The sequence below is a fragment of the Ahaetulla prasina genome, chromosome 12 (genome assembly GCF_028640845.1).
Source record: "Ahaetulla prasina isolate Xishuangbanna chromosome 12, ASM2864084v1, whole genome shotgun sequence".
Taxonomy (NCBI): Eukaryota; Metazoa; Chordata; class Lepidosauria; order Squamata; family Colubridae; genus Ahaetulla; species Ahaetulla prasina.
This window is the reverse complement of record NC_080550.1, coordinates 12,257,694-12,285,438: the sequence shown is the minus strand read 5'-3', so window position 1 is coordinate 12,285,438 and position 27,745 is coordinate 12,257,694. Positions and strand designations below refer to the sequence as shown.

The 27,745-nt window shown below is 41.8% G+C and overlaps 3 protein-coding genes across 8 annotated transcripts in view; 1 reads left to right on the top strand and 2 right to left on the bottom strand.

Moving 5' to 3' along the window:
• Positions 1-1,217: 1,217 nt before the first annotated feature.
• NUDT19 (nudix hydrolase 19) lies at positions 1,218-5,496 on the bottom strand. Its single transcript, XM_058155348.1, has 3 exons — positions 4,790-5,496; positions 2,724-2,931; positions 1,218-2,160 (listed from the first exon to the last, which is right to left on the bottom strand). Exons 1-3 carry the CDS (start codon positions 5,489-5,491, stop codon positions 1,955-1,957), a joined length of 1,116 nt encoding a protein of 371 aa, XP_058011331.1. The 5' UTR covers positions 5,492-5,496; the 3' UTR covers positions 1,218-1,954.
• A 15-nt stretch (positions 5,497-5,511) lies between these two features.
• ANKRD27 (ankyrin repeat domain 27) overlaps positions 5,512-27,745 on the top strand; it is a 76,788-nt gene continuing 54,554 nt past the window's right edge. Inside the window, exon 1 of one of the 6 annotated variants that reach the window (XM_058155335.1) lies at positions 5,512-5,646. Coding sequence is in view for 2 of the 6 variants with exons in the window: in XM_058155341.1 (XP_058011324.1) it covers positions 26,980-26,988 (9 nt within the window). In the remaining 4 variants the exon portion in view is untranslated. Of the gene's footprint in view, positions 5,647-22,629; positions 22,732-22,818; positions 22,904-23,462; positions 26,989-27,745 lie in introns of those variants that run through there. The other 5 variants (XM_058155337.1, XM_058155336.1, XM_058155338.1 and 2 more) reach the window with 5 other exon arrangements.
• RGS9BP (regulator of G protein signaling 9 binding protein) lies at positions 21,258-22,603 on the bottom strand. Its single transcript, XM_058155354.1, has one exon. It carries the CDS (start codon positions 22,146-22,148, stop codon positions 21,435-21,437), a length of 714 nt encoding a protein of 237 aa, XP_058011337.1. The 5' UTR covers positions 22,149-22,603; the 3' UTR covers positions 21,258-21,434.

Here is a 27,745-nt window from a genome sequence, read left to right as displayed (position 1 = left end):
TCCCGCCAAAGGAGCCATTCGAACCCACCCGCGCATGCTCACTGACACCCTCCGTGCCGACGCGGCCTGACGCACGCTCCTCCCCGTTCTTATTGTCTCCTCAGAGGCGGGGACTGCGGCGTCTACGCATGCGCCAGCCTCCTCCTTCTCTCCCCCCGTTCTGCCTTCGGGTTTTGGCCTGCGCGCGGTCCCTTTGCGCAGAACCGGAAGTTTTATTTATTTACCTTTTTATTTCTCAAAGGGGAAGGGAGGGGAAAAAAAAAGGCTGGTCCCTGCCGTTGTAAATAAAATACGTAGCAAAAGTGATGTCAATGAAAACATACGTCGTGCGCGTAGGAAGATATATGTATAATAAAGATAAAATAAATAAATAAATAAAAATAAATAAATAAAATGCCCTTTTGTATAGACATATAGACAGGGAAGGACAAGAAACCATGGATGGAAACTAACCAAAGAGAGAAGCAACCTGGAATTAAGGAGAAACTTCCTAACAGTGAAAACAATTAACCAGTGGAACAGCTTGCCACCAGAAATTGTGGGCTCTCCATCACTGGAGGTTTTTTAAGAAGAAACTAGAAATCTGAAATAGTATAGGTTCTCCTGCTTGAGCAGGGGGCTGGACTAGAAGACCTCCATGGTCCCTTCCAGATTTTATTCTATTCTATAATTCATTGTAGGTAATTATAGATAAGGAAATGTCTGTTTTAAGCATATGAAAAGAAGGAAGGATTTCACATAGGAGGAAGATGTTCGTATGATTGACTAGGAAGGATTGTAATAAGCTAACATATTCCATTCTGTTGAAATTGATATACCAAATCTTTAAAAACATAAAAAGGGAGACAGGACAGCCCATTACAGCCACAACCCTGACAAATATGGGTTAAATAAATATATATTTGGGGGGTTCCGTTGATTGGCGTGTTTTATTGGATTTATTGGATTTATTATTGGGTTCCCGTGTTTTATTGGATATATTGGACACTAACCATGGGAAGAGAAGGCATCAGATCCTTTAGATACTACTAAAGAAACATTTTCAATGTTTTATGGTCCTGGCTGGGTGTAATGACTGTCTTGTACATTCTGAGTTTCTACCCAGATATATTTAAAAAATAAAAAATCCAGCTAGTTCCAAACCTATAGTAACTGAGGAGAAATGACCATTTGTGGGACAATTCATTTAGCAATAATAAAAGAACCATGAAAAAAACCACTGCTTAAAAGTATTTATTTTTAACAAGATACTTGTTAGGGTTACATAACACAGTTAATGTAAAGGCACAATAGGTGACATTTCAGCATAAACAAGTTAAACTAAAACAGTGCTTCCCAGAAGTAGTTCTGAATATATGCATTTACAATCTGCAATGCACTTATTTTGAATACAGGTGGAGAGAAAGGTATGGTAACATTCAAAGTGTTCAGTTCTTTTTAATGTTGGCAAATGATCTATCGGTCAACAGGAACATCTGCAGGAATGGTGTCACTGCCTTTAAAACAGCAGATGCACCTGGGGGACCAAAGTTCTGCCCCTTTTAATGTGTGTTGCATGCGCTAAATGCGTATTGAAAAGGGGCGGAGCTTCAATCATTTGATCATATCCACTATTCTGAATCCAATGTCAAGGCAAGCAATCACTGCCATGAACCCAAATCCATGTACTCTAGATGCCTACTTATCATTTATGACTTATCAATTATAACTGAAAGAAATTAATTAACCAATAAATTAAATTTGGGTTCTTAGAAGAGAGATCTCTATTCCAGAATTGGCACAAGAATAATGACACTGATCAACACAACTTGAAACTGAAATAATTTACATACATATTGAGGTATGTCCAGAAAATGGCACAGTGCTATTAATTCATTGTTATTCCAACATTTCTCGAAATTTAGTAATTCCAGTATGAGAAATACTACAACTGATTGTGGCAATCTGCATTATTTCACATTTTAGAGTCCAATCTAACTGGATTTATATGTTTATATTTGGATTCAATATTCACATGGATAGTTACATTATTAAAGCTTCGTGTTACTACCCGGTGAAGGTTTCTGCCCTCTTTCATTAGTTCTTCAATGTTTTTATTTGTTGTCAGCACAGCTTTCCTTTCGCCAGTAAAATCAGGATCTTTGGGATATAAATCGTCACCTAAAATATAATTATTTCTCTCGGTTATAAGGTATAAATGTGAATTTTTGAAACTAACAATACTTTCAAAATATTGATTAGGAGACACTATTTTTTAATAAAGGTTTTTGTCTCAACATATCAAGAACAGAAGTATTAAAGTAGAGATGCACAGGAAGATATGAATGCAATCAAGTTGTACTTTTTATTTATTGGGTTCATAAACATGTTAAGCAATGATCTCAGATTTACAAACCACAATTACTGCTTTCACAGTACACAGCACTTCTACAACCAAGAACGTAACATTATAGCTGAGTACACTGTATGTTCCATATAACAGAAGATTAATGAATATCTGCCCATTAATCCTACTAAATGTAGTAGGTGAAATTTAAATTAGGAAATTTAAATTTGATTATTTAGCTTTTGCCCTAAGCAATCCACTTTTTGGAGTATGGCCCCAGAAACCCACTTATTCGGACAGGTAGATTCATGTTGCAGCTTCTGTTTAGTGTTCAGTGCATCAATAAACCACAGTTTGTTCGTTTGTTTTAAGAGGCCAGTTCTTCATTTTTACCTACCTGGCAACAATTGTATGTAGCCATCTGAAGCTGTCAATAAAACTGCCATCCAGCGTTCACAACCTTCTAAAGCTCGTTCTGAGCTAAACCGCTCCAGATCACGAAGGGATGAAAAATGACAGAGCCTACATAACTCATAAAGTTGAGGTGGTGCTATCCAGATTTCTCCAGAGTTATAAAGTTCAATAGCTTCTAAAGGGGTTGACCACTGAAAAAGAATAAAGCATTAAAATCAATCTCCAAGCAATGTAATTTCCCAATTAAAACGATATTCTGTAGAACGGATTCCGTTTTCTGGTGCTTTTAGTGACTGTTTTATTCTATATTAGTATTTATTTTTAGCTTTTTTTATTAGATATCAGCTTGACAGTGGATGCTATGATATGTCAACTAGCAAGTTCAGGAACAGATTGTTTTAAATATTATTTGAAAGGAGCAAAAGATATTACAATGTATTTTGAGGATGTGTTTTGCCAACTAGACAGCAGGAATTTTTGATCCATATTTTTGAATATATTTTCAGGGTTTTCTGAAAATGACTGCTATGTTTGCGGTCATTAAGACTGAGGGATTCATTTATTGACTGTGGTGTTCACTTCGCCGCCACCACCCAAAAAAGTTTGTAAAATTGATTGTGGTCAATTTGCAATTTGCTTAATGACCTCGACATGACCATAATTCTGGGCCTTATGATTATGGTCGTTAAGAGGAGGACTACCCCATGCTGCCTGGGGAATTCTGGGAGTTGAACTCCACCTACCTTCAACTGATGAAAAATACTACTTTAGGACTCCCTTCCCAATCTCTCCTGCCGACCAAGGATGCAAACTAGGTTTCTGGAAGCAAGTACAGGTCGTCCTCAACTTACAGTCACAATTGAGCCCGACATTTCTGTTGCTAGGCAAAACATTTGTTAAGTGAATTTGGCCCCATTTAATGACTTCTCTTGCCACAGTAATTAAGTGAATGGTGGCAGGTATGAAGTTAGTGTCATGGCTGTTAAGGGAACCATGGCTTCCCCATTTGACTTTGCTTGTAAAAAAAAAAAAGTCGTATGAGGGGATCACATGACCCTGGGGCGCACTGCAACCGTCATAACTATAAGTCAGTTGCTGAGCGCCTGAATTTTTGATCAAATGACCATCGGGATGCTGCAAGAGTCAGGTGAAAAATGGATCTAAGTCAGGAGTCCCCAAACCCTTGTCCCTGAACCAGCACCAGGCCGCTGCATGCCCGAAACATGGGTCACGCAAGCAAGCGAAGTCCCATCTATGGGATGCAGGCAGCATGTGAAACCATACCCACTCCGGTCCAATCCAAATCTCTCTCCACAGAACCGGTCCCTGGTGCCCAAAAGGTTGGAGGTTCCTTTCCTAAGCCCCTTTTCTCAATGCCCTTGTAACTTTGAACCAGAGGTGAAATGCTCCCGGTTCGGACCGGATTGCCCGATCCGGTAGCAATCTTGGCTGGTGGTTCGGAGAACCGGTAGCAATCGTGGTGTGAGGCTCCGCCCACCTGCCCGGCGTCATTACTTCGTTTTAAGTAATGAAGTTTTAACCAGGAAGTAAAGTGTTTTGTACCCTCTGCGCATGGGCAGAAAGGTTTTGTGCATGCACAGAGGGTGTGTGTGTGTGCACAGGACGCATGCGGTGCATGCATTTCCGAACCGGTAAGGAAGGTAAGTAGATTTCACTTCTTGTTTGAAGGGTCACTAAGTGAACAGTTGTAAGTCGAGGACGACCTATACCCGACCAGATCCCAGACACAGGCATAAACCATACTCCCTATGATTTGTGCGAAAAGCCTCTCTCCTTGGTCCTTGGTGCCCAAAAGATTGTGTGTGTGTGGGTTCCCCTGTCCCAAGTCCCTTTTTGTCAGTGCCCTTCAAACTCTGAGCGGTCACTAAACGAACCGTTGTAAGTCGAGGACGACCTATAACCGACCAGAGGTTGGGAAAGCCCCCCACCTCCCTTATGCCCAAGTCTCTCTGCCCCTGCTTGCAAACACCCAAGAGACCCCCGCGTGCAACCCGGTGCCCTGCCAGCTGCCCTCGCTCAGCTCCTCACCCTGCAGCCGGCCACCTCCTGCCGGTCGTGCGAGACGGCGGGCGGCTCCTGCCCGAGGCAGCAACACAGGTAGAAAGCGGTGTCGTAACGGCGGGCGGTCGGCCTGCCCGGCTCCACGGGGGTCAGCCAGTTGCCCCACTCGTGCAAAGCCCGCAAGTGGGGCGCGCAGCCCAGGCGGCGGCAGAGCTGCAGGAAGCTGCCCGGGTCGCTTTGCACCCGGCGCCGCCACTCTTCCAACCGGGCGGCCGGCAGGAGCCGCTCGGCGGCGGGCAGCAGGGGAGTCGGGCCGTCCGTCCGGGCAGCGGCGGCTTCCTCGGCGGGCACCACCAGCAGCAGCCCGCTCTCCTCGAAGGTCTCCCGGATGGCGCAGATGCGGAAGGCCACGTCGGCCGGCAGGGACGCTTCGCCCAGCTCGGGCCGGCGGGCGGCGAAGAGCGGAGGCCGGGCGGGAGGCTGAGCGTCCAGCCCGCAGCGCGGCGAGTCCGGCAGAAGCTCCCGCCAGGCGGGCGAGAAGTCGGCGGCGTCGGCCACGCCGCCCGGGAAGACTTGGGCGCTGGGCATGAAAGCGCTGCGGGCGCTCCGGCGGAGGAGCAGCACCTGGTAGTCGAAGGCGGCGGCGGCTGCGGCCCCGGGAGGGGGTCGTCGCCCGCCGCCCACCGCCAGGAGCAGCGTGGCAGCTTCCCGCCAGGCCGGCGAGGTCATCGCTCCCGGGCGGAGGAGAAGGGCAGGCGGCGGGACAGAGGCGGCTTCGCTTGGACTCGGCTCCGGGCTTCTCTCGCGCGCACCTCTCCTCTCCTTGGCAAGGGCGCTGCCCGCTCTCCCGCCCCCCGCAAACCTGGCACCGACAACCCTGCGAGGTAGGCTTGGGTGGAGAGAAGCTGGTTCTGCCCCTCCCGTCTCCTCCCACCACCACCCTTCGGGGATTTCTTTCTTTCTTTCTTTCTTTCTTTCTTTCTTTCTTTCTTTCTTTCTTTCTTTCTTTCTTTCTTTCTTTCTTTCTTCCTTCCTTCCTTCCTTCCTTCCTTCCTTCCTTCCTTCCTTCCTTCCTTCCTTCCTCTTCCCTCCCTCTTCCTTCCTTCCTCCCTCCCTTCCTTCCTCCTTCCTGTCTTCCTTCCTTCTTTCCTTCCTCCTCCCTTCTTCCTTCCTTCCTCCCTCCCTCCCACCTTCCTGCCTTCTGTCCTTCCTTCCTTCTCTCTCCCTCCCCTTCCTTCCTTCCTCCCTCCCTCCCTTCCTCCTTCCTTCCTTCCTTCCTTTCTTCCTCCTTCCTGCCTTTATTTATTTATTTATTTATTTATTTTGTCACAACAATATATAGGAAGAAGAAAAGAAAAAAAAACAATAGGACAGGAACGTGCACTTATGCACGCCTCTTAGGAATGGGGTGAGGTCAATAGTAGAAAGTTTTTGGTTAAAGCTTTTAGGATTATGGGAAGAGACCACAGAGTCAGGTAAAGTATTCCAAGCACTGATGATTCTGTTACAAAAGTCATATTTTCTGCAATCTAGTTTAAAGCGGTTGACATTAAGTTTAAATCTATTGGTTGCTCTTGTATTATTGCAGTTAAAGCTAAAGTAGTCTTTAACAGGAAGGACATTACAATAGATGATTCTATGAGTTAAACTTAGGTCTTGTCGTAGGCTACGGAGTTCCAAGTTTTCCAAGCCCAGGATTTCAAGTCTAGTGGGATAAGGTATTTTGTTGTTTACAGAGGAATGGAGAACTCTTCTTGTAAAATATTTCTGGACACCTTCAATTGTATTGATGTCAGAGATATGGTGAGGGTTCCAAAGAGGTGAGCTGTATTCTAGAATTGGTCTAGAATTCTGTACTTCCTTCTGTACTTCCTTCCTCCTCCTTCCCTCCCCCTTCCTTCCTTCCTTCCCTCCTCCCTCCTTCCCTCTTCCATCTTTCCTTCCTTCCTTCCTTCCTTCCTTCTTTTGTTGAGTACATATTAGATAATATATATAAGCATGCATTGAATACGTAAAGCGAATACAATTAAAGGGAACATTAGGACAGGGATTGTAGGCACGCTGGTGCGCTTATGCACGTCCCCTTTATGGACCTCTTAGAAATGAAGGGAGGTCAATTTTTTTACTACCGGTTCTGTGGGTGTGGCTTGGTGGGCATGGGAGGGGAAGGTTACTGCAAAATCCCCATTTCCTTCCAATCAGCTGGGACTTGGGAGGCAGAGAATAGATGGTGGTGGGGCCAGTCAGAATTTTTACTATCGGTTCTCCGAACTACTCAAAATTTCCACTACCAGTTCTCCAGAACTGGTCAGAACCTGCTGAAACCCACCTCTGGATGAGATCAACAGCAGACAGTCTTAGGTTAAAGTTTTGGGGATTTTGGGATGAGACCACGGACTCTGGTAGTGCATTCCAGGCATTAACAACTCTGTTATGAAGTCATATTTTCCACAATTGAGTTTGGAGCGGTTCACGTTAAGTTTGTATCTATTGTGTGCTTGTGTATTGTTGTGGTTGATGCTGAAGTAGTCATTGACAGGTAGGACATTGTAGCAGATGATTTTAGATCAGACCGAAGGCAGTGTAGTTCTAAATTTTCTAAACCCAGAATTTCAAGTCTGGTGGCATAAGGTATTTTCTTTTTTTTCAGGGCAATTTTTTTAAATTTTCCATAATAATTCCAACAATTTGACCAGTGTACAATACAACCACTTATCCAACAATCGATCCTATACTCAAATTATGCTCAATCAGGGCTGCTCGACCGCCACTCCCTCCCTTAATCCTTTCTACCCTTCTCATCCTTCTTCGACTTTCCCCACCGTCCTTTTCCTCACTTTCCTACTTCCCCTCCTCTTTCCCACTTCTCACTACCATCCTTTCTAACCCTCTATCTTCTCTTCCTTCTTCTCCTCCTATCCTTTCTTCTCCCTCCCTTCTTTCGTACCTACCTACCTACCTGCCTACCTACTTTCTTCCTTCTTTTCTCCTCTTTCCTTATCCTTTCCCTTCGGGAGTGGTTACCGAGCAGTCCCGACTTTACACCATTCCAACTTGTTTAATTCTACCATTATTCCTGTACAATGGCAATCAATCAATTTATAATCTTCCCCTTCCCCCCCCACATTTCCCCCCCCCCCCCGAGACTTCCCAGAACAGAATACAGGTATTGTAACTAACAAACATAATCTAAAATATAACATAAAACATATTCCATTTCACACCATCACACCATCACACTATCAATTCCCTTCTTTCTTAAACTCTAATACATAGCAATTCCTAACTTCACTCAAAAACTAATTGATATTTTTTAATCTGATACTTATTTTGAATATAATCAATCCACTTTCTCCATTCCAAAATATATTTTTCTTGTGTACAGTCTTTCAAGTAGGCAGAAATTTTTGCCATTTCTGCTAAATTTGATACTTTACTAATCCATTCTCCAATTGTAGGTAAGTCTTCTTTCTTCCAATATTGTGCAATCAATAGTCTTGCAGCAGTTATTAAATTCAAAATCAGTTTTGTCTCTATAACAGTGCAATCTGGAATTATTCCTAATAAAAAAACTGTGGAACAAACTTGATCTTCTTTTTCAAAATGTTCTGCATAATCCACCATATTTTAATCCAAAAGGCTTTAACTTTTTTGCAAGTCCACCATATATGATAATAGGTAGCATCCTCACAATCACATCTCCAACATTTTGCTTTCACATTTGGATACATACATGACAGTTTTTTAGGATCTAAATGCCATCTATAAAACATTTTATAAAAATTTTCTCTTAAATTTTGTGCTTGTGAATTTAACATTCCTCACCCAAATTTTTCCCATGTTTCTAACATTATAGGTTGTTGAAAATTTTGTGCCCATTTTACCATACAATCTTTAACCAACTCCATTTCTGAATCAATTTCAACCAATACATTATATAATCTCTTTATATGCTGTTGACCTTGATCTTTTATTTGTTTTACCAAATTATCATCACTTTGCCTTATACCAATTTTCTGATCTATTTTCCATCTAGATTGCAATTGTCCATATGGAACCATGTATAATTTCTCCTTCATCCTCAATTTCTCCCTAGATTTTAACTGTAATTCCCCTTTTTCCATAGTCAAAAGCTCTTTGTAAGTGATAACCTCCATTTTTTGTAATATATTTATATTCTCTATCATATGTCTGGGGATAGTCCATATTGGTATCTTTCCATCTAACTTATATTGATATTTTTTCCAAACCCTCAACAAAGCACTTCTGACCATATTATTCTTAAATGTCTTATCAATTTTCTTGTCATATATTACATATGCATGCCATCCATATAACAAACCATAACCTTCTATATTCAAAATCCTTTCCTCTGTTAAATTAATCCAATCAGAAATTAAAGCTAAAACAACTGCATCATAGTACAATTTCAAGTTAGGCATTTTTAAACCCCCTCTTTCCCTAACGTCTTGCATTATTTTTAACTTTATTCTCGGTTTTTTACCCTTCCATACAAAATTATTAATCCCTTTTTGCCATTCTTGTAAATTTGCATCTTTCTTCAATATTGGAATCATTTGAAACAAAAATAAAAATCTAGGCAAAACATTCATTTTTATAGCTGCCACTCTTCCCAACAATGATAATTGTAACTTCTTCCAATTCTCCATTTCTTTAATTACTTTTCCCCACAATACCTCATAATTATTTTTATATAATTTTACATTCGATGCTGTAATATATACTCCTAGGTATTTAACCTTTTTAACTACTTCATATCCAGTTATTCTTTCTAGTTCTTCCCTCTGATGTGTATTCATATTTTAATTATCATTTTGTCTTCTGTTGATTCACTTTAAACCCAGATACCTTACTATACTGATCAATTGTCTCCTTTAGATATACAGCTGAATGTATTGGTTGAGATAAAGAAACAACCAGATCATCTGCAAACGCTCTTAATTTATAATCTTGATTTTTAATTCTAATTCCTTTTATTCGAGCTAAACCACGTATATTACTCAATAATATTTCCAAAGTTAGAATGAATAATAATGGTGACAAGGGACATCCTTGTCTAGTCCCTTTCTCAATCTTGAAAGATTCTGTTAATCCACCATTTACTATTATTTGAGCTGTTTGCTTTTGATATATAGCCTTAATTGCTTGAATAAAATAATCCCCAAATTGCATTTTTTCTATTACTTTAAACAAAAACTGCCAATCCAATCTATCAAAAGCTTTTTCCGCATCCAAAAAGAAGAATGCTGCTGAGACCTGGCTGTTTCTTTCCAAATATTCAAGTAAATTTACAATTTGTCTCATATTATATCTCATCTGTCTCCCCTTAATAAATCCTGTTTGATCATTATGAATTAATTGAGTCATCAGTGGCATCAATCTATTCGCTAATATCTTAGCAAATATCTTATAATCAGTATTTAAAAGCGATATTGGCCTATAATTCTCTGGTTTAACACCATCTCGATCTTCTTTAGGTATTAATGAAATAAAAGCTGTCCTCCATGAGGGAGGAGCTTCTCCTCCCCTTTGTATTCTGCTAAATAACTCCTTAAGTGGTACAATCATCTCATTTTGTAAATTTTTATAATAAGTAGTTGTCAAACCATCTGTACCTGGTGCTTTATTCGCTTTTGGTGCCCAACACTTCTCATAGAAGCATCTTGTATTACATTTGCTGCTCCCCACCCCCTAAAAAATGGAAATGAGCTTCACCCCTTAGAATCAGGGGCAATCTTTATCTTTACTGTTAACATATTGGTCTCTCCCTCAATAAAGATGCAGAGGGTTAAAAGTTAAAGATGCTGAGCTTGTCAACAGATAGCCCTGTTTGTTCGAGACTTGTGCGTGAAAGGGTGAGCTCCCGTTACTTGCTTCAGCTCCTAGCAGCTCGAAAGCATGCAAATGCTAGTAGATAGTTATCATTTCAGTGGAAGGTAGCACCATTCTGTGCACCTTGGAGTATAGTTATGTTGGTCACGTGACCATGGAAGCATCTTGTATAACACTGTCCCCCCCACCCTCTTACGGAAATTGGCTTCCGGTTTGGTTCCGCTTCGTTGATGGCGGTCTTTTTTAGACCGCTAACCCCGTAGTCTGTAGAGCTGCCAGGACAGTGCAAATCAGCTGTCCGGCAGCTTGAAAATCTCCCCCTCGGGCAAAGACGGAGAGATGGGCATTCAGGCTGAAGTTGAGCCACCTGCAGAAGCCCTAGAAAAGTTTCTGGAGGCTTGAGGGCTAAAGCCTGAAAGAAGCTCCGGACTCGGAGGGCATCTGCCTTTTAGCAGAAAAAAAACGTAGTGTCCAATTTCCGCGGCAGAAATGGATTTGTGATGGATTGTAACGCGGACAGAGCAGAAACTTACTTTTCAGATTATTGTAGGTAAGCTTGTCATGTAACCTGGCCTATTTTTAACTTGCTGCTGATCTTATGTAACTTTTAAGTCACTGAAACAAGTGAACTTAAGTGAGCTTTAACTCTTCACAGAACCACCAAATAAAAATATGGATGCAGAAGAGGTAGTAGATGGGACAGAGGAATGTTTATCCTGGGCCCGCCGATATTAAAAAAAGTAAACCGATTTTTTTTTGATGAGCCTGTTTTTCAAGCCCAGAAAACCTATTTATTACATACCGTTAGATGTGGGAAAAAATGACTCTTTAATTTTTCAGCATAGAGGTATTAAGAGACATTTTTGACAATTTCAAATACTGCAGATGAAAAAGCTGCATTCTTGTGCCGACCATACATCTTGCAGCTATTTCATAAGCAAGAAATGTTGCAAGAAATGAGCAATTACGATGAAACGTGGACGCCAGTGGTTTAGTTCTGAAAGATTACTCTTAAATCATTCACACCATCATTAATTGTGCTTACATCCAAGGGAATCACACGGCTCACAATTTTAACGTACAAAATACTTTGCAGTTTTTCAAAGGACAGTTTGAAAGTGTGTTATATTCTTCCGCATCATAAATACTTGAACATAGAACAGAGTTGAAGGGACATTGAGGTCTTCTAGTCCAATCCTCTGCTCAAGCAGGAGACCTATAGCATTTCAGATAAATGATCGCCCAGTCTCTTGTTGAAAGCCTCCAGTGATGGAGCACCCACAACTTCTGAAGGCAAGCTGTTCCATTGGTTGATTGCTCTCACTGTTAGGAATTTTTTTCCTGAGTTCTTGGTTGCTTCTCTCCTTGTGTCAGGGTTCCGATGGATGCCCTAATTAAATCATGAGTCTTGAGCCAAGCTTAAAAAAAAAATCCAGTCTTTTATTAGGATCTTCATGTCTGCACGTTCCCAGGTGAAGCCAGATCTGACCCTACATAATTTACACTCCAATTATGACCCTGTCCCCCCCTCACCCCAGGGTGTGTCACATTCACATCACATTCACCCACGGAATAATTTTGCGGGTTGTAGAGGTCACTCCCCTTCAACTGCTGTAGGTATCCCGGGGATACAGCCTTGAGGGAGATAAGTGTGGAATGTGCATTGGTTTTTGGCTGCTGTGCAGTTTCACCAGTTTCCCATCCACCCTGGCCTATGGCAACTCAAGAGCAAGCCAGGGATGCTAAATTTGATACTTTACTAATCCATTCTCCAATTGTAGGTAAGTCTTCTTTCTTCCAATATTGTGCAATCAATAGTCTTGCAGCAGTTATTAAATTCAAAATCAGTTTTGTCTCTATAACAGTGCAATCTGAGATTATTCCTAATAAAAAGAACTGTGGAACAAACTTGATCTTCTTTTTCAAAATGTTCTGCATAATCCACCATATTTTAATCCAAAAGGCTTTAACTTTTTTGCAAGTCCACCATATATGATAATAGGTAGCATCCTCACAATCACATCTCCAACATTTTGCTTTCACATTTGGATACATACATGACAGTTTTTTAGGATCTAAATGCCATCTATAAAACATTTTATAAAAATTTTCTCTTAAATTTTGTGCTTGCGTAAATTTAACATTCCTCACCCAAATTTTCCCCATGTTTCTAACATTATAGGTTGTTGAAAATTTTGTGACCATTTTACCATACAATCTTTAACCAACTCCATTTCTGAATCAATTTCAACCAATACATTATATAATCTCTTTATATGCTGTTGACCTTGATCTTTTATTTGTTTTACCAAATTATCATCACTTTGCCTTATACCAATTTTCTGATCTATTTTCCATCTAGATTGCAATTGTCCATACTGGAACCATGTATAATTTCTCCCTTCATCCCTCAATTTCTCCCTAGATTTTAACTGTAATTCCCCTTTTTCCATAGTCAAAAGCTCTTTGTAAGTGATAACCTCCATTTTTTGTAATATATTTATATTCTCTATCATATGTCTGGGGATGGTCCATATTGGTATCTTTCCATCTAACTTATATTGATATTTTTTCCAAACCCTCAACAAAGCACTTCTGACCATATTATTCTTAAATGTCTTATCAATTTTCTTGTCATATATTACATATGCATGCCATCCATATAACAAACCATAACCTTCTATATTCAAAATCCTTTCCTCTGTTAAATTAATCCAATCAGAAATTAAAGCTAAAACAACTGCATCATAGTACAATTTCAAGTTAGGCATTTTTAAACCCCCTCTTTCCCTAACGTCTTGCATTATTTTTAACTTTATTCTCGGTTTTTTACCCTTCCATACAAAATTATTAATCCTTTTGCCATTCTTGTAAATTTGCATCTTTCTTCAATATTGGAATCATTTGAAACAAAAATAAAAATCTAGGCAAAACATTCATTTTATAGCTGCCACTCTTCCCAACAATGATAATTGTAACTTCTTCCATTCTCCATTTCTTTAATTACTTTTCCCCACAATACCTCATAATTATTTTTATATAATTTTACATTCGATGCTGTAATATATACTCCTAAGTATTTAACCTTTTAACTACTTCATATCCAGTTATTCTTTCTAATTCTTCCTCTGATGTGTATTCATATTTTTAATTATCATTTTGTCTTCTGTTGATTCACTTTAAACCCAGATACCTTACTATACTGATCAATTGTCTCCTTTAGATATACAGCTGAATGTATTGGTTGAGATAAAGAAACAACCAGATCATCTGCAAACGCTCTTAATTTATAATCTTGATTTTAATTCTAATTCCTTTTATTCGATCTAAACCACGATATTACTCAATAATATTTCCAAAGTTAGAATGAATAATAATGGTGACAAGGGACATCCTTGTCTAGTCCCTTTCTCAATCTTGAAAGATTCTGTTAATCCACCATTTACTATTATTTGAGCTGTTTGCTTTTGATATATAGCCTTAATTGCTTGAATAAAATAATCCCCAAATTGCATTTTTCTATTACTTTAAACAAAACTGCCAATCCAATCTATCAAAAGCTTTTTCGCATCCAAAAAGAAGAATGCTGCTGAGACCTGGCTGTTTCTTTCCAAATATTCAAGTAAATTTACAATTTGTCTCATATTATATCTCATCTGTCTCCCCTTAATAAATCCTGTTTGATCATTATGAATTAATTGAGTCATCAGTGGCATCAATCTATTCGCTAATATCTTAGCAAATATCTTATAATCAGTATTTAAAAGCGATATTGGCCTATAATTCTCTGGTTTAACACCATCTCGATCTTCTTTAGGTATTAATGAAATAAAAGCTGTCCTCCATGAGGGAGGAGCTTCTCCTCCCCTTTGTATTCTGCTAAATAACTCCTTAAGTGGTACAATCATCTCATTTTGTAAATTTTTATAATAAGTAGTTGTCAAACCATCTGTACCTGGTGCTTTATTCGCTTTTGGTGCCCAACACTTCTCATAGAAGCATCTTGTATTACATTTGCTGCTCCCCACCCCCTAAAAAATGGAAATGAGCTTCACCTTAGAATCAGGGCAATCTTTATCTTTACTGTTAACATATTGGTCTCTCCTCAATAAAGATGCAGAGGGTTAAAAGTTAAAGATGCTGAGCTTGTCAACAGATAGCCCTGTTTGTTCGAGACTTGTGCGTGAAAGGGTGAGCTCCGTTTTGCTTCAGCTCCTAGCAGCTCGAAAGCATGCAAATGCTAGTAGATAGTTATCATTTCAGTGGAAGGTAGCACCATTCTGTGCACCTTGAGTATAGTTATGTTGGTCACGTGACCATGGAAGCATCTTGTATAACACTGTCCCCCCACCCTCTTACGGAAATTGGCTTCCGGTTTGGCTCCACTTCATTGATGGCGGTCTTTTTTAGACCTCTAACCCAGTAGTCTGTAGAGCTGCCAGGACAGTGCAAATCAGCAGTCCGGCAGCTTGAAAATCTCCCCCTCAGGCAAAGAGGGAGAGATGAGCATTTGGGCTGAAGTTGAGCCATCCAGAGAAGCCCCAGAAAAGTTTCTGGAGGCTTGAGGGGAGTGCTTCTTCTAAAGCCTGAAAGAAGCTCCGGACTCGGAGGGCATCTGCCTTTTAGCAGAAAAAAAACGTAGTGTCCAATTTCCGCGGCAGAAATGGATTTGTGATGGATTGTAACGCGGACAGAGCAGAAACTTACTTTTCAGATTATTGTAGGTAAGCTTGTCATGTAACCTGGCCTATTTTTAACTTGCTGCTGATCTTATGTAACTTTTAAGTCACTGAAACAAGTGAACTTAAGTGAGCTTTAACTCTTCACAGAACCACCAAATAAAAATATGGATGCAGAAGAGGTAGTAGATGGGACAGAGGAATGTTTATCCTGGGCCCGCCGATATTAAAAAAAGTAAACCGAATTTTTTTTGATGAGCCTGTTTTTCAAGGCCAGAAAACCTATTTATTACATACCGTTAGATGTGGGAAAAAATGACTCTTTAATTTTTCAGCATAGAGGTATTAAGAGACATTTTTGACAATTTCAAATACTGCAGATGAAAAAGCTGCATTCTTGTGCCGACCATACATCTTGCAGCTATTTCATAAGCAAGAAATGTTGCAAGAAATGAGCAATTACGATGAAACGTGGACGCCAGTGGTTTAGTTCTGAAAGATTACTCTTAAATCATTCACACCATCATTAATTGTGCTTACATCCAAGGGAATCACACGGCTCACAATTTTAACGTACAAAATACTTTGCAGTTTTTCAAAGGACAGTTTGAAAGTGTGTTATATTCTTCCGCATCATAAATACTTCGAACATAGAACAGAGTTGGAAGGGACATTGGAGGTCTTCTAGTCCAATCCTCTGCTCAAGCAGGAGACCTATAGCATTTCAGATAAATGATCGCCCAGTCTCTTGTTGAAAGCCTCCAGTGATGGAGCACCCACAACTTCTGAAGGCAAGCTGTTCCATTGGTTGATTGCTCTCACTGTTAGGAATTTTTTTCCTGAGTTCTTGGTTGCTTCTCTCCTGGTGTCAGGGTTCCGATGGATGCCCTAATTAAATCATGAGTCTTGAGCCAAGCTTAAAAAAAATATCCAGTCTTTTATTAGGATCTTCATGTCTGCACGTTCCCAGGTGAAGCCAGATCTGACCCTACATAATTTACACTCCAATTATGACCCTGTCCCCCCCTCACCCCAGGGTGTGTCACATTCACATCACATTCACCCACGGAATAATTTTGCGAGTTGTAGAGGTCACTCCCCTTCAACTGCTGTAGGTATCCCGGGGATACAGCCTTGAGGGAGATAAGTATGGAATGTGCATTGGTTTTTGGCTGCTGTGCAGTTTCACCAGTTTCCCATCCACCCTGGCCTATGGCAACTCAAGAGCAAGCCAGGGATGCTGTGCGAGTTGATACCTTGGTTACTTGACTGAATCTAGACAGTTCTACACAGGGATGCTCAAAAGTATTCTACCTTAACATCCAAAACTGTATTGTTTGTTTCGCTTGAATGCTCTCTATTACTCTTGACAAAGAAATGTTAATATGCATCTCTTTTGCCTTAAGCAGTGAAGCAAAATCCAACTCCCATTTGTAATTACTTGAACACAAGAGAAAAATGGAACGAAGTGTAAAATGGATCAAGGTTTCTTTTAATGCCACTTTTCCATTGGACCCCTAATTTGGGAGAGAATTTTGAACCCTTAATAAGTACAACCGGCCATACTGCACACTGCAGCTGGGATATATTGCACACTGCAGCTGAGTTTAGCAAAAAGTTCATTTTTGTCCCAGCTTGGCATTGTTGAGTTTAGAAACATAGTGAAGGAAAAGATTGAAGGGCCTATAATTCAGCATTCTTGCTACATGACTTTCTGAAAACATGTGAAAGTTAAGTATTGCTAAAGAAGTTCTCCCCCCCCCTCTCTCTCACACACACACACACATTTAGGAGTTTGTCTTTAAAAGCAATCTGTTCAAAAGGCTGGCAAGTTAACAGAAGAGGCTTTATTTTAAATAAATAATAGCAATAGGTTTTATCCTGAGCGTAAAAGAATACTCTTGAACCACGGAATGCCAGTTTATAATGCTTACTTTCACACGAATACTGAAACAATCGTTTTAATGGGGACCCAGCATTTGTTGGAATGCAACAAATCAACATTGTTTTTAAAATCAAACATTCAGAGATCGTAATTCCTCGAATAACACTCCTGTCGTAATTCTCAAGTTCATCGTGCTTGTAAAATACAGCAGAATTGGACTTTTTAAAATAAAAAAATCCTATTAAAAAGGGACTTTGCTTTGTTTCATTTCAATGAAAACGTACACTTTTTGTTATAATGAAAATATCTATGGCTGTTACAAGACTGTTAACCATTTTTTTAAAAGAGTAAAACAACTTGGTTTTAAATAAACTTCAATAAATAAATAAATTTTAATCACATCACATAATTGTGATGGTTGTAGGGCTGATGATTTAACCATCTATACAGACTCTGAAAGTTTTAAGACTTCGCTAACAGAAAATCTCCGCATGGGCCAGACTTTTATGGTCTATAAAATTTAACGCTAACCTTTCTGTATAGCCTAAAAATGAGAGTTCTAGATAATTTTCTTCCAGAAAGAAACATGGACAATGACTGTGGTATGCTTTTGTGAACCTTAGAGCAGAGGTGAAAGTGAACAGACATCCTACAATTTTTTAATAGATGAACAGAAGCGTATCATGCTTTAGATTATTTCATTGGTTCCTGCAGATCCATCTGACACACATACACGTCCCATAAGAAGAGATTTCTTCCATAGTATTATCTGGTCAGCTTTGCACACGTGATAAAACAACTGTCCCTAAACCATATTGCACAGTCAGTGGTGCTGAGCAAATGTGATGAGAACTGAGCGAAGAAGATATTAATGAATCAGATATTGACAAATCCTGTGTCAGGTCTTGATGAGATGTCATTTAGAAATAGCTTATACAGAGAAAAAAAAAACAAGCAATGCAGAATCGGTTAACGGATGCACAGATATGAGCAACACCTTTGTAAACCGGGTCTGCTTGGAAAATAAAACCTTATTGGAATTAGGAGCTGTTCCCTAAATGTAAATGTTTTCATAAAAGTAACTCGGTTCTCAGGAAAATAAGTATTTTGCAGTGACGTGTTTGTGACTTTAACCTGAATTGGGTTACAAAAAAAACAACAACCCTGTAGAACAAGAGCGGAGAGATGGCTGCTTTATCCATACTGATAAGTTTTTAGACTTGAGTTCTCAATGTGCAAAGAAATACTGTTTTAATTCCAAATGAAAAAAATGTGTCTCGGGAGAATTCCAGCTAGGCAATTCCTGCGGCTTCTTCCTCACAGCTTATAACAGTGTTGCATGCAGCCTATGTAAGAGCACTTTAAATCTTGGTGTTCTCCCATAAATTATATGAGACGTATTTAAGAGAAATATCTAGCCCTTGTTAACATGCAAATATGGGTCCTGTTCTCTTCAGGTGAAAGTGAACAATACAATAGCAGCCATTTTTTGTGCTACAATAAAGAGGGATTGGGTACTTTAGCACCAAAAGAAATACACAGTTTTGACAACCTTGTAGCTCCCAGCCCTGCTCCGAGAGGACTTTCTCAAAAGCAGATATTTACAATCAACCATCAAAATATATCGATGCCTTAAGAGTACCTGGGAATGCAGTATTTTCTTGCTTCCTGAACACAGGACTATTTATTTTCGAGGTAACGTAGAAGATTTGCTTGGTTGCAAATGCAGAATCTGGCTTTGACCGCACAGCGTCCATTAGTGCTAGCCACTCAAAGCGCAAATTTAATTATTGATGTCTTTCTTGCCTTTCAGCCCATATTGATTCAGGGGCTAAAAAGCGAATGTATTAAATCCAGGTAGTCCTCGATTTACAACAGTTCATTTAGCGACCGGTCAAAGTTAACAGCCCTGAAAAAATGTGACTGATGACCGTTTTTCACAGTGATGATCTTTGCAGCGTGCCCCATAATCGTGTAATCAAAATGACCCGATGTCTGGCAACTGGTTCATATTTGTGACCGTTGCTGTTTCCCAAGGTCGTGGGATCACCTTTTGTGACCTTCTGAACAAGCAAAAGTCAATGGGAAAACTGGACTTGCTTTACAACCGGGTTACCAACTTATGAACTGCAGCGATTCACTTAACTGTGGCAAGAAAGGTTGTTAAATGGGGGCAAAACTCACTTAACAAATGTCTCATTTAAGAACAGAAATTTTGGGCTCCATTGTAAGTTGAGAGCTACCTGTCAACAGATCTTATTTCTAAAAAGATACCCATAGAGTTTCAGCTACATAATGTGCTTTCAGAACTTAGAACTATCATTTCAACGAACCTCAATTTTTAAGAAATTAACCCACTGAATCTGGGGATCTGCCTCCTAAAGCTTATATAAAACAACACCTGCATCTGTCCAATTGCAAGGAACTTAATGGGATCAGTACACTGATCCTAAAGCCATGCACAACTGTAAAGTATGATGGGTTTAACAGATTGGTAAACAGAATTTTAGAAACTTTATTTTCCTGTTTGTCTCTTAATAATTACACAGCAACTTGGAGATAGTCTATACCTGTAGATGGGCTGTTGTTGACCTGCAAATTTAGCCTAGATACAATGGATTACTCTTTGCTGCCAGATTATCTTTATCTAGTAATTCCAGGGACTCTAATATAATTTTTCAATTAATCAAGATAATCATAATTGGCATGACATCCAAACTCAAAAGAGATTTTAGGTTAATCTTAAGATTTGTGTCTTCACTGACTTCAATTTTCAAGCTGTTTATCTTTTAAATTAATTCCATCTATACAACTATAGAAACAAGTTTACTCAAGAGTCCCTTAGTTTTCTCATGTATTAATGAATAAGCACACCCGAGAAGTTATGGTTAAAATCTTAACTTCTCTTGTTTTAGAAGGAAGAGTTTTTAGTACCTGAAAACAGACAGGAAGGAGGTTTAAATAGATTTGCTTCCCTTAGGATGAAGTCTCTAAACCCAGAAGGAAAAGCCCTGTCTAAAATCCTGAACTCGCTGAAGATCTTGTCATATTTTAGTTTAAACACACCGCAAATCCCAGCACAAAAAAGTAAGCCAAAAGAAACCACACTGCCATCCAATGCATGTTCAGAATGAAATCTCACTGAATTCCAGCAGTACATTTCAAGAAGGGAAAAAGTGATTTACACTTATGTGTAAAGTGTTTAAAATTGGCTAGTGTGTGACTAAGAACCTATTGATAAGGGTGGGGTTTTTTTTTATCCTCCTGTCCCCTGCAAAACAAACCTGAAACAGTCGTGAGCTGAAAATAACTCCTTATCTTTCTCTTAAATGCTGCTGAAAGTTTTCTTCTGCAAATCTGGATTTCTATACCGCACACGGTTCACCGAAACAACTTCAGCTTTAATCTTTCACTCACAAAAGACAAGTTCCTATGCCTCCAGGCTTGTACCTCTTGGTTTAGTAGGTAAAAAAGTAACGCACTCCTTCAGCTTCAGAGTTAATGCCCGCTTGTATTGAAACCAACATATATGCCCCTCTCCCCATCTTGGCCTCTGGTTCGCAGCCCTCTCTCCACATCAGGTGCAAATTGTTATGGTGATGATGACCCGTTTGTAAACATGAACCCCCACCCCACCCCAAGCTTAAATCCCAACCCGTATTTCCGTCCCAGTTCCCGGGAACGGCCTTCTATAAATAGCAGTCAAATCCCCTACCGTGGTTAAGTTCTAATACCCGCACATTATTATTAACCGTGAAAGGCCCAGCCAGCAGGCTTTATTAAAAAATTATATATATATATAATTTTATTGTATATATATATATATACACAGTATAGAATATACAGTATATATATATACAGTGTAGAATATACAGTATATATATATATACAGTGTAGAATATATATATATATATACATACTGTATATTCTACCCAGGGAGAGATCTCTTGCTTGGATCAACCCTCCGTCCGGGAGCGTTAAAAAAAAACACACCCACCCATCTCAGCCGATCCTGCTCTCCCCTCCAGTCCAAGATCCCCAAAAATTGTAAAAACTCCCCTCCCCCCCCCATTGCAAGGAAGACCTTTCATAATTTTAAATCCGGCGGACCACTAAAAGGGATGTTTTTTTAAAAAAAGACAAATAGTATTTAGTGCAATATTAAAAAAAAATGCAAATCGTCTTTCTGTGGACCACCACCATTTTCACGCGGACCACCAGCGGTCCACGGCCCACCAGTTGGGTGACCGCCGCTTTAGGACAGCTTGGCCACACACACCGCCAGGGCGATGGCCATCAGGAGGACGGCGCTGAAAATGATGCCGGCCAGGATCCTGCTCGGGTCGCAAAGGCTTTTGTTCTCGACCCCCGAGACGGCGCCCAAGGACGAGGCGCCCCCGCTGACGGTGGAATTGAGCTCGGCGCCCGGGTCTTGCTTGGCTTCGACCGTCCACCGGGGCACGTTGACCTTCATCTCCATCTCGTAGATCATCTCGCCCACCTGGTTGATCTCCTGCTCCAGGTCCGTCAGGTCCACCACGTCGATGTTAGCTTCGGCTTCGTACTTCATGTTCTGGACGCTCATCGCCCGGGCGGCCACGCCGGAGGTGCCACCGCTCAAGCCGGTTTGGATGAGCGGCTTCTTGGGCACGTGGAGAGGGAAAGCCTGGCCCAGCTCCAGAGCCCTCCGCATGTCGCTCTCCAAGATCTCCAAACAAGCCGAGAAGATGACCCAGAGGCGCTCGAATTCAGCCCGCTCGTCTCGGGGCAGCGTTTTAACCCGCAGGGCGGCCGTCAGCTGGGTCCGGGTCACCCCGGCTAACTCTTGAGCTTTCTGCCGGGTTTTCTTCAGCTCCTCGCGGAGCTCTTGCGAGTCCGCCGCGCCCCCGACGGTCAGCACCAAGTGCCGGTAGCAAGCCGTGACTTTGCTGAGCGCGTCCAGGAGCGCTTTGCATTCCTCTTTGGCCATCGTGGCAAAGCGGCCACCCGGGGACCGGAGCGCTCAAGCCAAACGTTGCCAGCAAGCTTGCCCGGACGGGGCGCGCATGGCCCGAGCCCCGGGCCGCCCCCTCTGCTTCTGCTGCTTATTCCCCCCTTTGCAAACCGGGGGCGCCTCCGCCTCTTTGCACGCGCTTCCTCGCCCTGAGCGCATCCCCAGGGGAAGCGGGGGGGGAAAAAAGGAAAAAAAATAAAAATCCCCAATCCAAGCAAGCCCCGAAGTGGCAGCTCCGACAGGCAGCGACCGTCTCCTTTAAGGCCGGCCAAGCTCCGGGCCGGGCGCGGTCTGGGCGCTTAGGGTTAAATAGCGCGCAGCTGGCGCGCCGGCGGGACCATCCTGGGGGGAGCCGCCTTCTCCTCCTCCTCCTGCTGCCACTGCTGCTGGGTCGGCTTGGCTTGGCCCCCGCCCTGCCGCGCCTCCTCCACCGCTGCTGCTGCTGCTGCTGCTGCTGCTGCCGCCTTCCCAAGCTCCACCTTCGCCGGCTGCCCAGCCAGCCCAAGCGCCGGGGCGGTTGCGACAAGGAAGGACCGGGGTTCATTGGCTCGCTTGCTGGGTAGGATCCGCCTACGGGGCCCGGACTAGGAACTAAGGCTGGGGGGGTGTTAATTGGGGAGGGGGGTGGTGTTGAGGCTGGGAAGAGGAGAGGGGATGCTGCCGCTGGTGCCGTTTCTGCCGCTGCCGTGGGGAGGGGGCGCACAGGAGACCCTCGGGGGCTTCGCAGGAAAGTGAGCCTCCGTTTGGCCCGGCCGTGGGACTGTGTGTGTGTGTGTGTGTGTTGAGATGGGGAGAAGAAGCGAGGGAGGGTTGCAGGAAACCGGGGTGCCGCTTTGGGGAGTCCGGGAGTGGGTGGGGGTCCCGGGAAGCCCCCTCCGGGCGTCTCTCTCCCTCTCTCCCGCCGAGGATGGGTCTTGCTCGGGGCGGAACTTCAAAGCGGCCGAGAGAGGGAGCTTCCCGGGACTGCCTGCCTGTTCTGCCTGCTTTGCAGGCCTCCGGGCTCCCCGAAGCTTAGCAATGGCTCGGAGCCCCTGCCTGCCCCCCCCCAAAAAAAGGGGCCGCTTCTCCGGGGAGAGCTGAGTTATGTAGCAAGCTTCGCCGGGGAGTGGGGGGCAAGGGAAGGGCCGGAGGGGGGCTGCTTTCCTGCTGCGGGGCCGCAGTGCCTGGGATGCAGGGTGGGGGAGGGGGTGGCTGGGGCTTAAAAAGTCCTGCAGGGCAGAGGTCTCCAACTTTGGGCGCTTGAAGCCTCGTGGACTTCAACTCCCAGAAGTCTCCAGCCAGCTTTGCGGGAGGACTTATTTATTTATTTTATTTATTTATTTTGTCACACAGTATATATAAGCAAAAGCATGAAAGTAACTATATAATAATATATAAGCATATATATAAGTATGTAATAACTATATTAATTGGATATAATGAAAGGAAACAATAGGACAGGACCGGTAGGCACTCTTGTGCTCTTATGCACGCTCCTTACTCACCTCTTAGAAATGGGGTGAAGGTCAATAGTAGACAGTTTTTGGTTGAAGCTTTGGGGATTTTGGGAAGAGACCACAGAGTCAGGTAGTTTATTCCAAGCATTAACAACTCTGTTACTGAAGTCATATTCACTTCAACTCCCAGAATTCCCCAGCCTGCTTGGCTGGAGGACTTCATCTCCCAGAATTCCCCAGCCTGCTTGGCTAGAGGACTTCAACTCCCAGAAGTCCCCAGCCGGCTTGGCTGGAGGACTTCAACTCTGGGGCCAGACAGAGGTGGTATTTGTCAGTTCTCCAAACTATTCAAAATTTCCACTACCGGTTCTCCGAACTGCTCAAAATTTCCGCTACTGGTTCTTTAGAACCTGTCCGAACCTGCTGGATTTCACCCGAGTAAAATGATATAGGAGTTCAGTGACTTTAAATGACTTATCTAATGTGGTGCTTTGCAGTAGTGCACTGGGAATAATTTTTTAAAAGTTCCTTTAGCAGCTCCCCTGTGGAGCAGCTAGAGAGACTTGGATTAATTCAGTACAGTCCTATAATACAAAAGTGTTTTTCCCCTGACCAGGGCAAATTGAAGTTGGGTGGACTTCAACTTCCAGAATCCTAGGTGCGCTGGGGAATTCTGGGAGTTGGAGTCCGCACAACTTAAAAGTTGCCCAGGCTGAAAAAACACTGGTCTAATGGAATCCCACTAGATTTTTTCACATTAGTTCCCGCTGAACTTAAAAGGTCTGGATTCTAATAAAGATTGCAGGATCCCAAACATGTAGCACATGATTTAATTGCCACTGATTGAGCATGGTGAGTGTTAGGCTGAGTGGTGCTTGGCCTGAAATATGGATCTTGTTCTCTGAGTGACAATATTACTGCAATGTTTTAGTTATTCCTCAGGATTCTGTTCAAATTACAAGGGACTGAAGCATACCGAAAACCCTTTTTTACAAATGCAAAATGTTGACACTAAGTTTAACTTTACCACCTAGAGTGACGTTTGCTTGTAAGTTTATTTTTATTGCAAAATTTTGGTCTAGTTTCTGTTTCTTACCTATTGTGTCTGGGCAATGGTTTAATTTTCCCATGCACCCAGTTTGATTTGATTATTAGGCAGATAGAAATAATGTCAAAACTGTGTGTTTTAAAGGACACCCATTCCTGGGAAGTAAACTACATGTAGATATATTGAGCAACTCAAACTTGTTCAAGTGGACATACAAAGCATGGAAGGATTCTTCTTAATATCTAAATTGTATCAAGTCATGTGCTTGTGGCATATGTAAATAGCATTGTGCTGCATTTTATCAGCTAACTTCCTTGGGCAGAGAGGTTGGCAATTAAGTTTGAAGCTATGCCATAATAGCGTTAGCTGCACGATAAAAACATTTATTTAAGTAGCCATTGCTTACAGCACTGCTTTCTCGACCTTGGCATGGCTGTGTGGAGAATTCTGGGAGTTGAAGTTTACACACCTTCAGTCAAGCTGCCAAGGTTGAGAAACACAGATTTACAGAGGTGACTTTGCAAGTACTATAGATAGCTTCTGAACTGATATTATCGTGGAACAACTAGATCAGAGTTTTCCAAACTTCTCTCCATGCTGGCTGGGAAATTTTGGGAGTTGAAGTCCAGAGATCTTAAAATTGCCAAAGTTAGCAAATACTGAACTAGATGAACTAGATTTAATCTTGCATGCAACACAGAAGTTATTTTCTGTTGAGTTTCTTTTTTAATTTCCCGGTCAAGTGATTTTTCTTCTATATTGCTAACCAGACTTAATTGCAGTTAGAGTCTGAGCTTTGAAGCTGGCCTGTTGCTGGCGCCTTTAATGAATGTGCGAATGTCCACTTTTTATCTAAAGAAAATAGTGTGCAAGATACTCCCGAGTGCTCAGGGTCAAAATATTTAAACAACTTCTCTCTTAACTGGTGAAGAGTCATTGTTTCTTCCCTATCTTATCCAGCTACAATAAATAGATTATCTGTTATCTCTTATTAATTGGCTCTCATCAGCTATCTTGAATGACTGTTGATTTAACGAAAAAGCTTAACAATTTTGCTCACGTGTATCTACTCCAAATTGAAGTTGTTCTGCTGCACGAGGGAGGGTCAAGTTGGTTGGAAATTTTAGAAGTTCCAGAAAAGAGAAGTAGTTCCCTCAGAAAAAACTTTCTTGGGAGTGGGGGACATAGCTTTGCGGGTTTTTTAAATGGCAAATTATTCCTCCCTTTTGATTCAGTGACACCATTCAGTGTCATTTGGACCTTATTGGCTGAGCAAAGTTCTAATTGTATTCTAGTTCTTATTATGGAGTCCTTAGTGCTCTTTGATCTTGGTTGTTTTTATTTATTTATTTATTTACATTTATATCCCGCCCTTCTCCGAAGACTCAGGGCGGCTTACAGTGTGTAAGGCAATAGTCTCATTCTATTTGTATATTTACAAAGTCAACTTATTGCCCCCCCAACAATCTGGGTCCTCATTTTACCTACCTTATAAAGGATGGAAGGCTGAGTCAACCTTGGACCTGGTGGGACTAGAACCTGCAGTAATTGCAGGCAGCTGTGTTTTAATAACAGGCTTCTTACAGCCTGAGCCACACCGCGGCCCTTGTTTGCTTGCAGATGTTTTATTACTCAGCTAGATACCATGTGATGTTACCTAGTTGGGTAATGAAACATTTGAAAGCAAATGACTAAACTCAAGAGAGCATCCAGGACTCCACAGTTTAACCCTAGTTACATTTATTCTTTTCTATGGGACTTTTGATTATGTCAATTATTTATGAGTTTATTTCATGTAACAGGCTCCCTAGAACAGGACCCCACCCCCCAACCTTTTGGGTACCAGGCACCGGTTCCATGGAGAAGGGTTTTTCCGCAGACCGGAAGGGACATGGTTTTGCATGCTGCCTGCATCCCATGGATGGGGCTTCGCGTGTTTGAGCAGCCTGGTTTCTGGCATGTAATTTATACTTGCTTGTTATTAATGCAGTCTAACAATCACTAACCGCGTAGTTTATTTTTTTATTTGTTACATTTATATGCCACCTATCTCAGTCTGCAAAGTGACTCTGGGCAGCTTATAATAAAAACCATAAATACAAAACGGTTCCCCCTGCAGTCATTAACATTGCAATTCTGTAGCCACTTTTTTTGATGGGCTTTGAAAGCCATGGATAAACTTTGGAGCATCAGGCTCTGCATCCTTGGCTTAGTCCAGTTTTGGTTTGCTCCAGATGTTTTGGACCATAATTCCCATTGTAGCAAAAGCATGGCCCGTGTCTCCTGAGATGATGGACGCTAGTCAAAAAGATTTGGAGGGGTAATGGAATATGTAAGTGATCTTGGGGTAAGAGGGGAAGAGATGCTGCCTAGGAAACAATCAGAGAAGGGAGACAGTAGCCCCCAGTGACTTAACGGTCAGAGGAAAAAAAAAAAACTTAGGAAGGTCCTGCCCTGTTAAAAGTGGCGATGGGAACTTTGTGCCTTCAGGCTTGCAAGATTGTGTGAATCTTTGCAAATAAAATAGAAGTAGGTCATCTAATTGTGTTCCCTGTCTGGTTTATCCGGGAGAGCTGACATGAGGATAGGAAGTTGGAGAACCTAGAACCAAAGCCTATCCCATGAAAGGAAGAGAGAAGGAACCCTGATCCACCAAAATTTTCTTGTAATGGGAAAGCTTCTACAGGAAATTGTGTAGGTGCCAGGTTAGCGGAGCAATTGCCACAATAATTGTCTCTGCGGCAATTCAAGAATGCCACCAAGCAGTAATGGCACAATCCTCAAAGAGGATATCACTTTTGAAGGAGGAGGCAACATTAGGAGCCTGACTAACGAAAAAAATATTAAGAGTTGGAGCTTGGCTATAAGTTAGGAAATTACCAGAAAATCCTGAAGTTCTAGAAATGGACTGAGAAACTGGGGGAAAAAAATACCTCAGAAACAGGAGCTTCTGTATTACCAAAGAACCCTGCATGAATGTCTCGTCAGTTGAAATTGAGCAATTGAATTTGCTTCCAGGAAGTCATTATATTTACCTACTACCAACAACATGCTGTAGCATAACATATTTCAGATAAAAGACGGCAAAT

What these genes read in the sequence shown, in the direction of transcription:
- NUDT19 (XM_058155348.1), bottom strand. Translation starts at nt 5,491, where the DNA reads ATGACCTCGCCGGCCTGGCGGGAAGCTGCCACGCTGCTCCTGGCGGTG. An exon ending in AGGAGGTGGCCGGCTGCAGG is followed by an intron (nt 2,932 to 4,789) that starts GTGAGGAGCTGA and finishes ATTCTTTTTCAG; the next exon opens with TGGTCAACCCCTTTAGAAGC. An exon ending in CTACATACAATTGTTGCCAG is followed by an intron (nt 2,161 to 2,723) that starts GTAGGTAAAAAT and finishes ATTATATTTTAG; the next exon opens with GTGACGATTTATATCCCAAA.
- RGS9BP (XM_058155354.1), bottom strand. Translation starts at nt 22,148, where the DNA reads ATGGCCAAAGAGGAATGCAAAGCGCTCCTGGACGCGCTCAGCAAAGTC.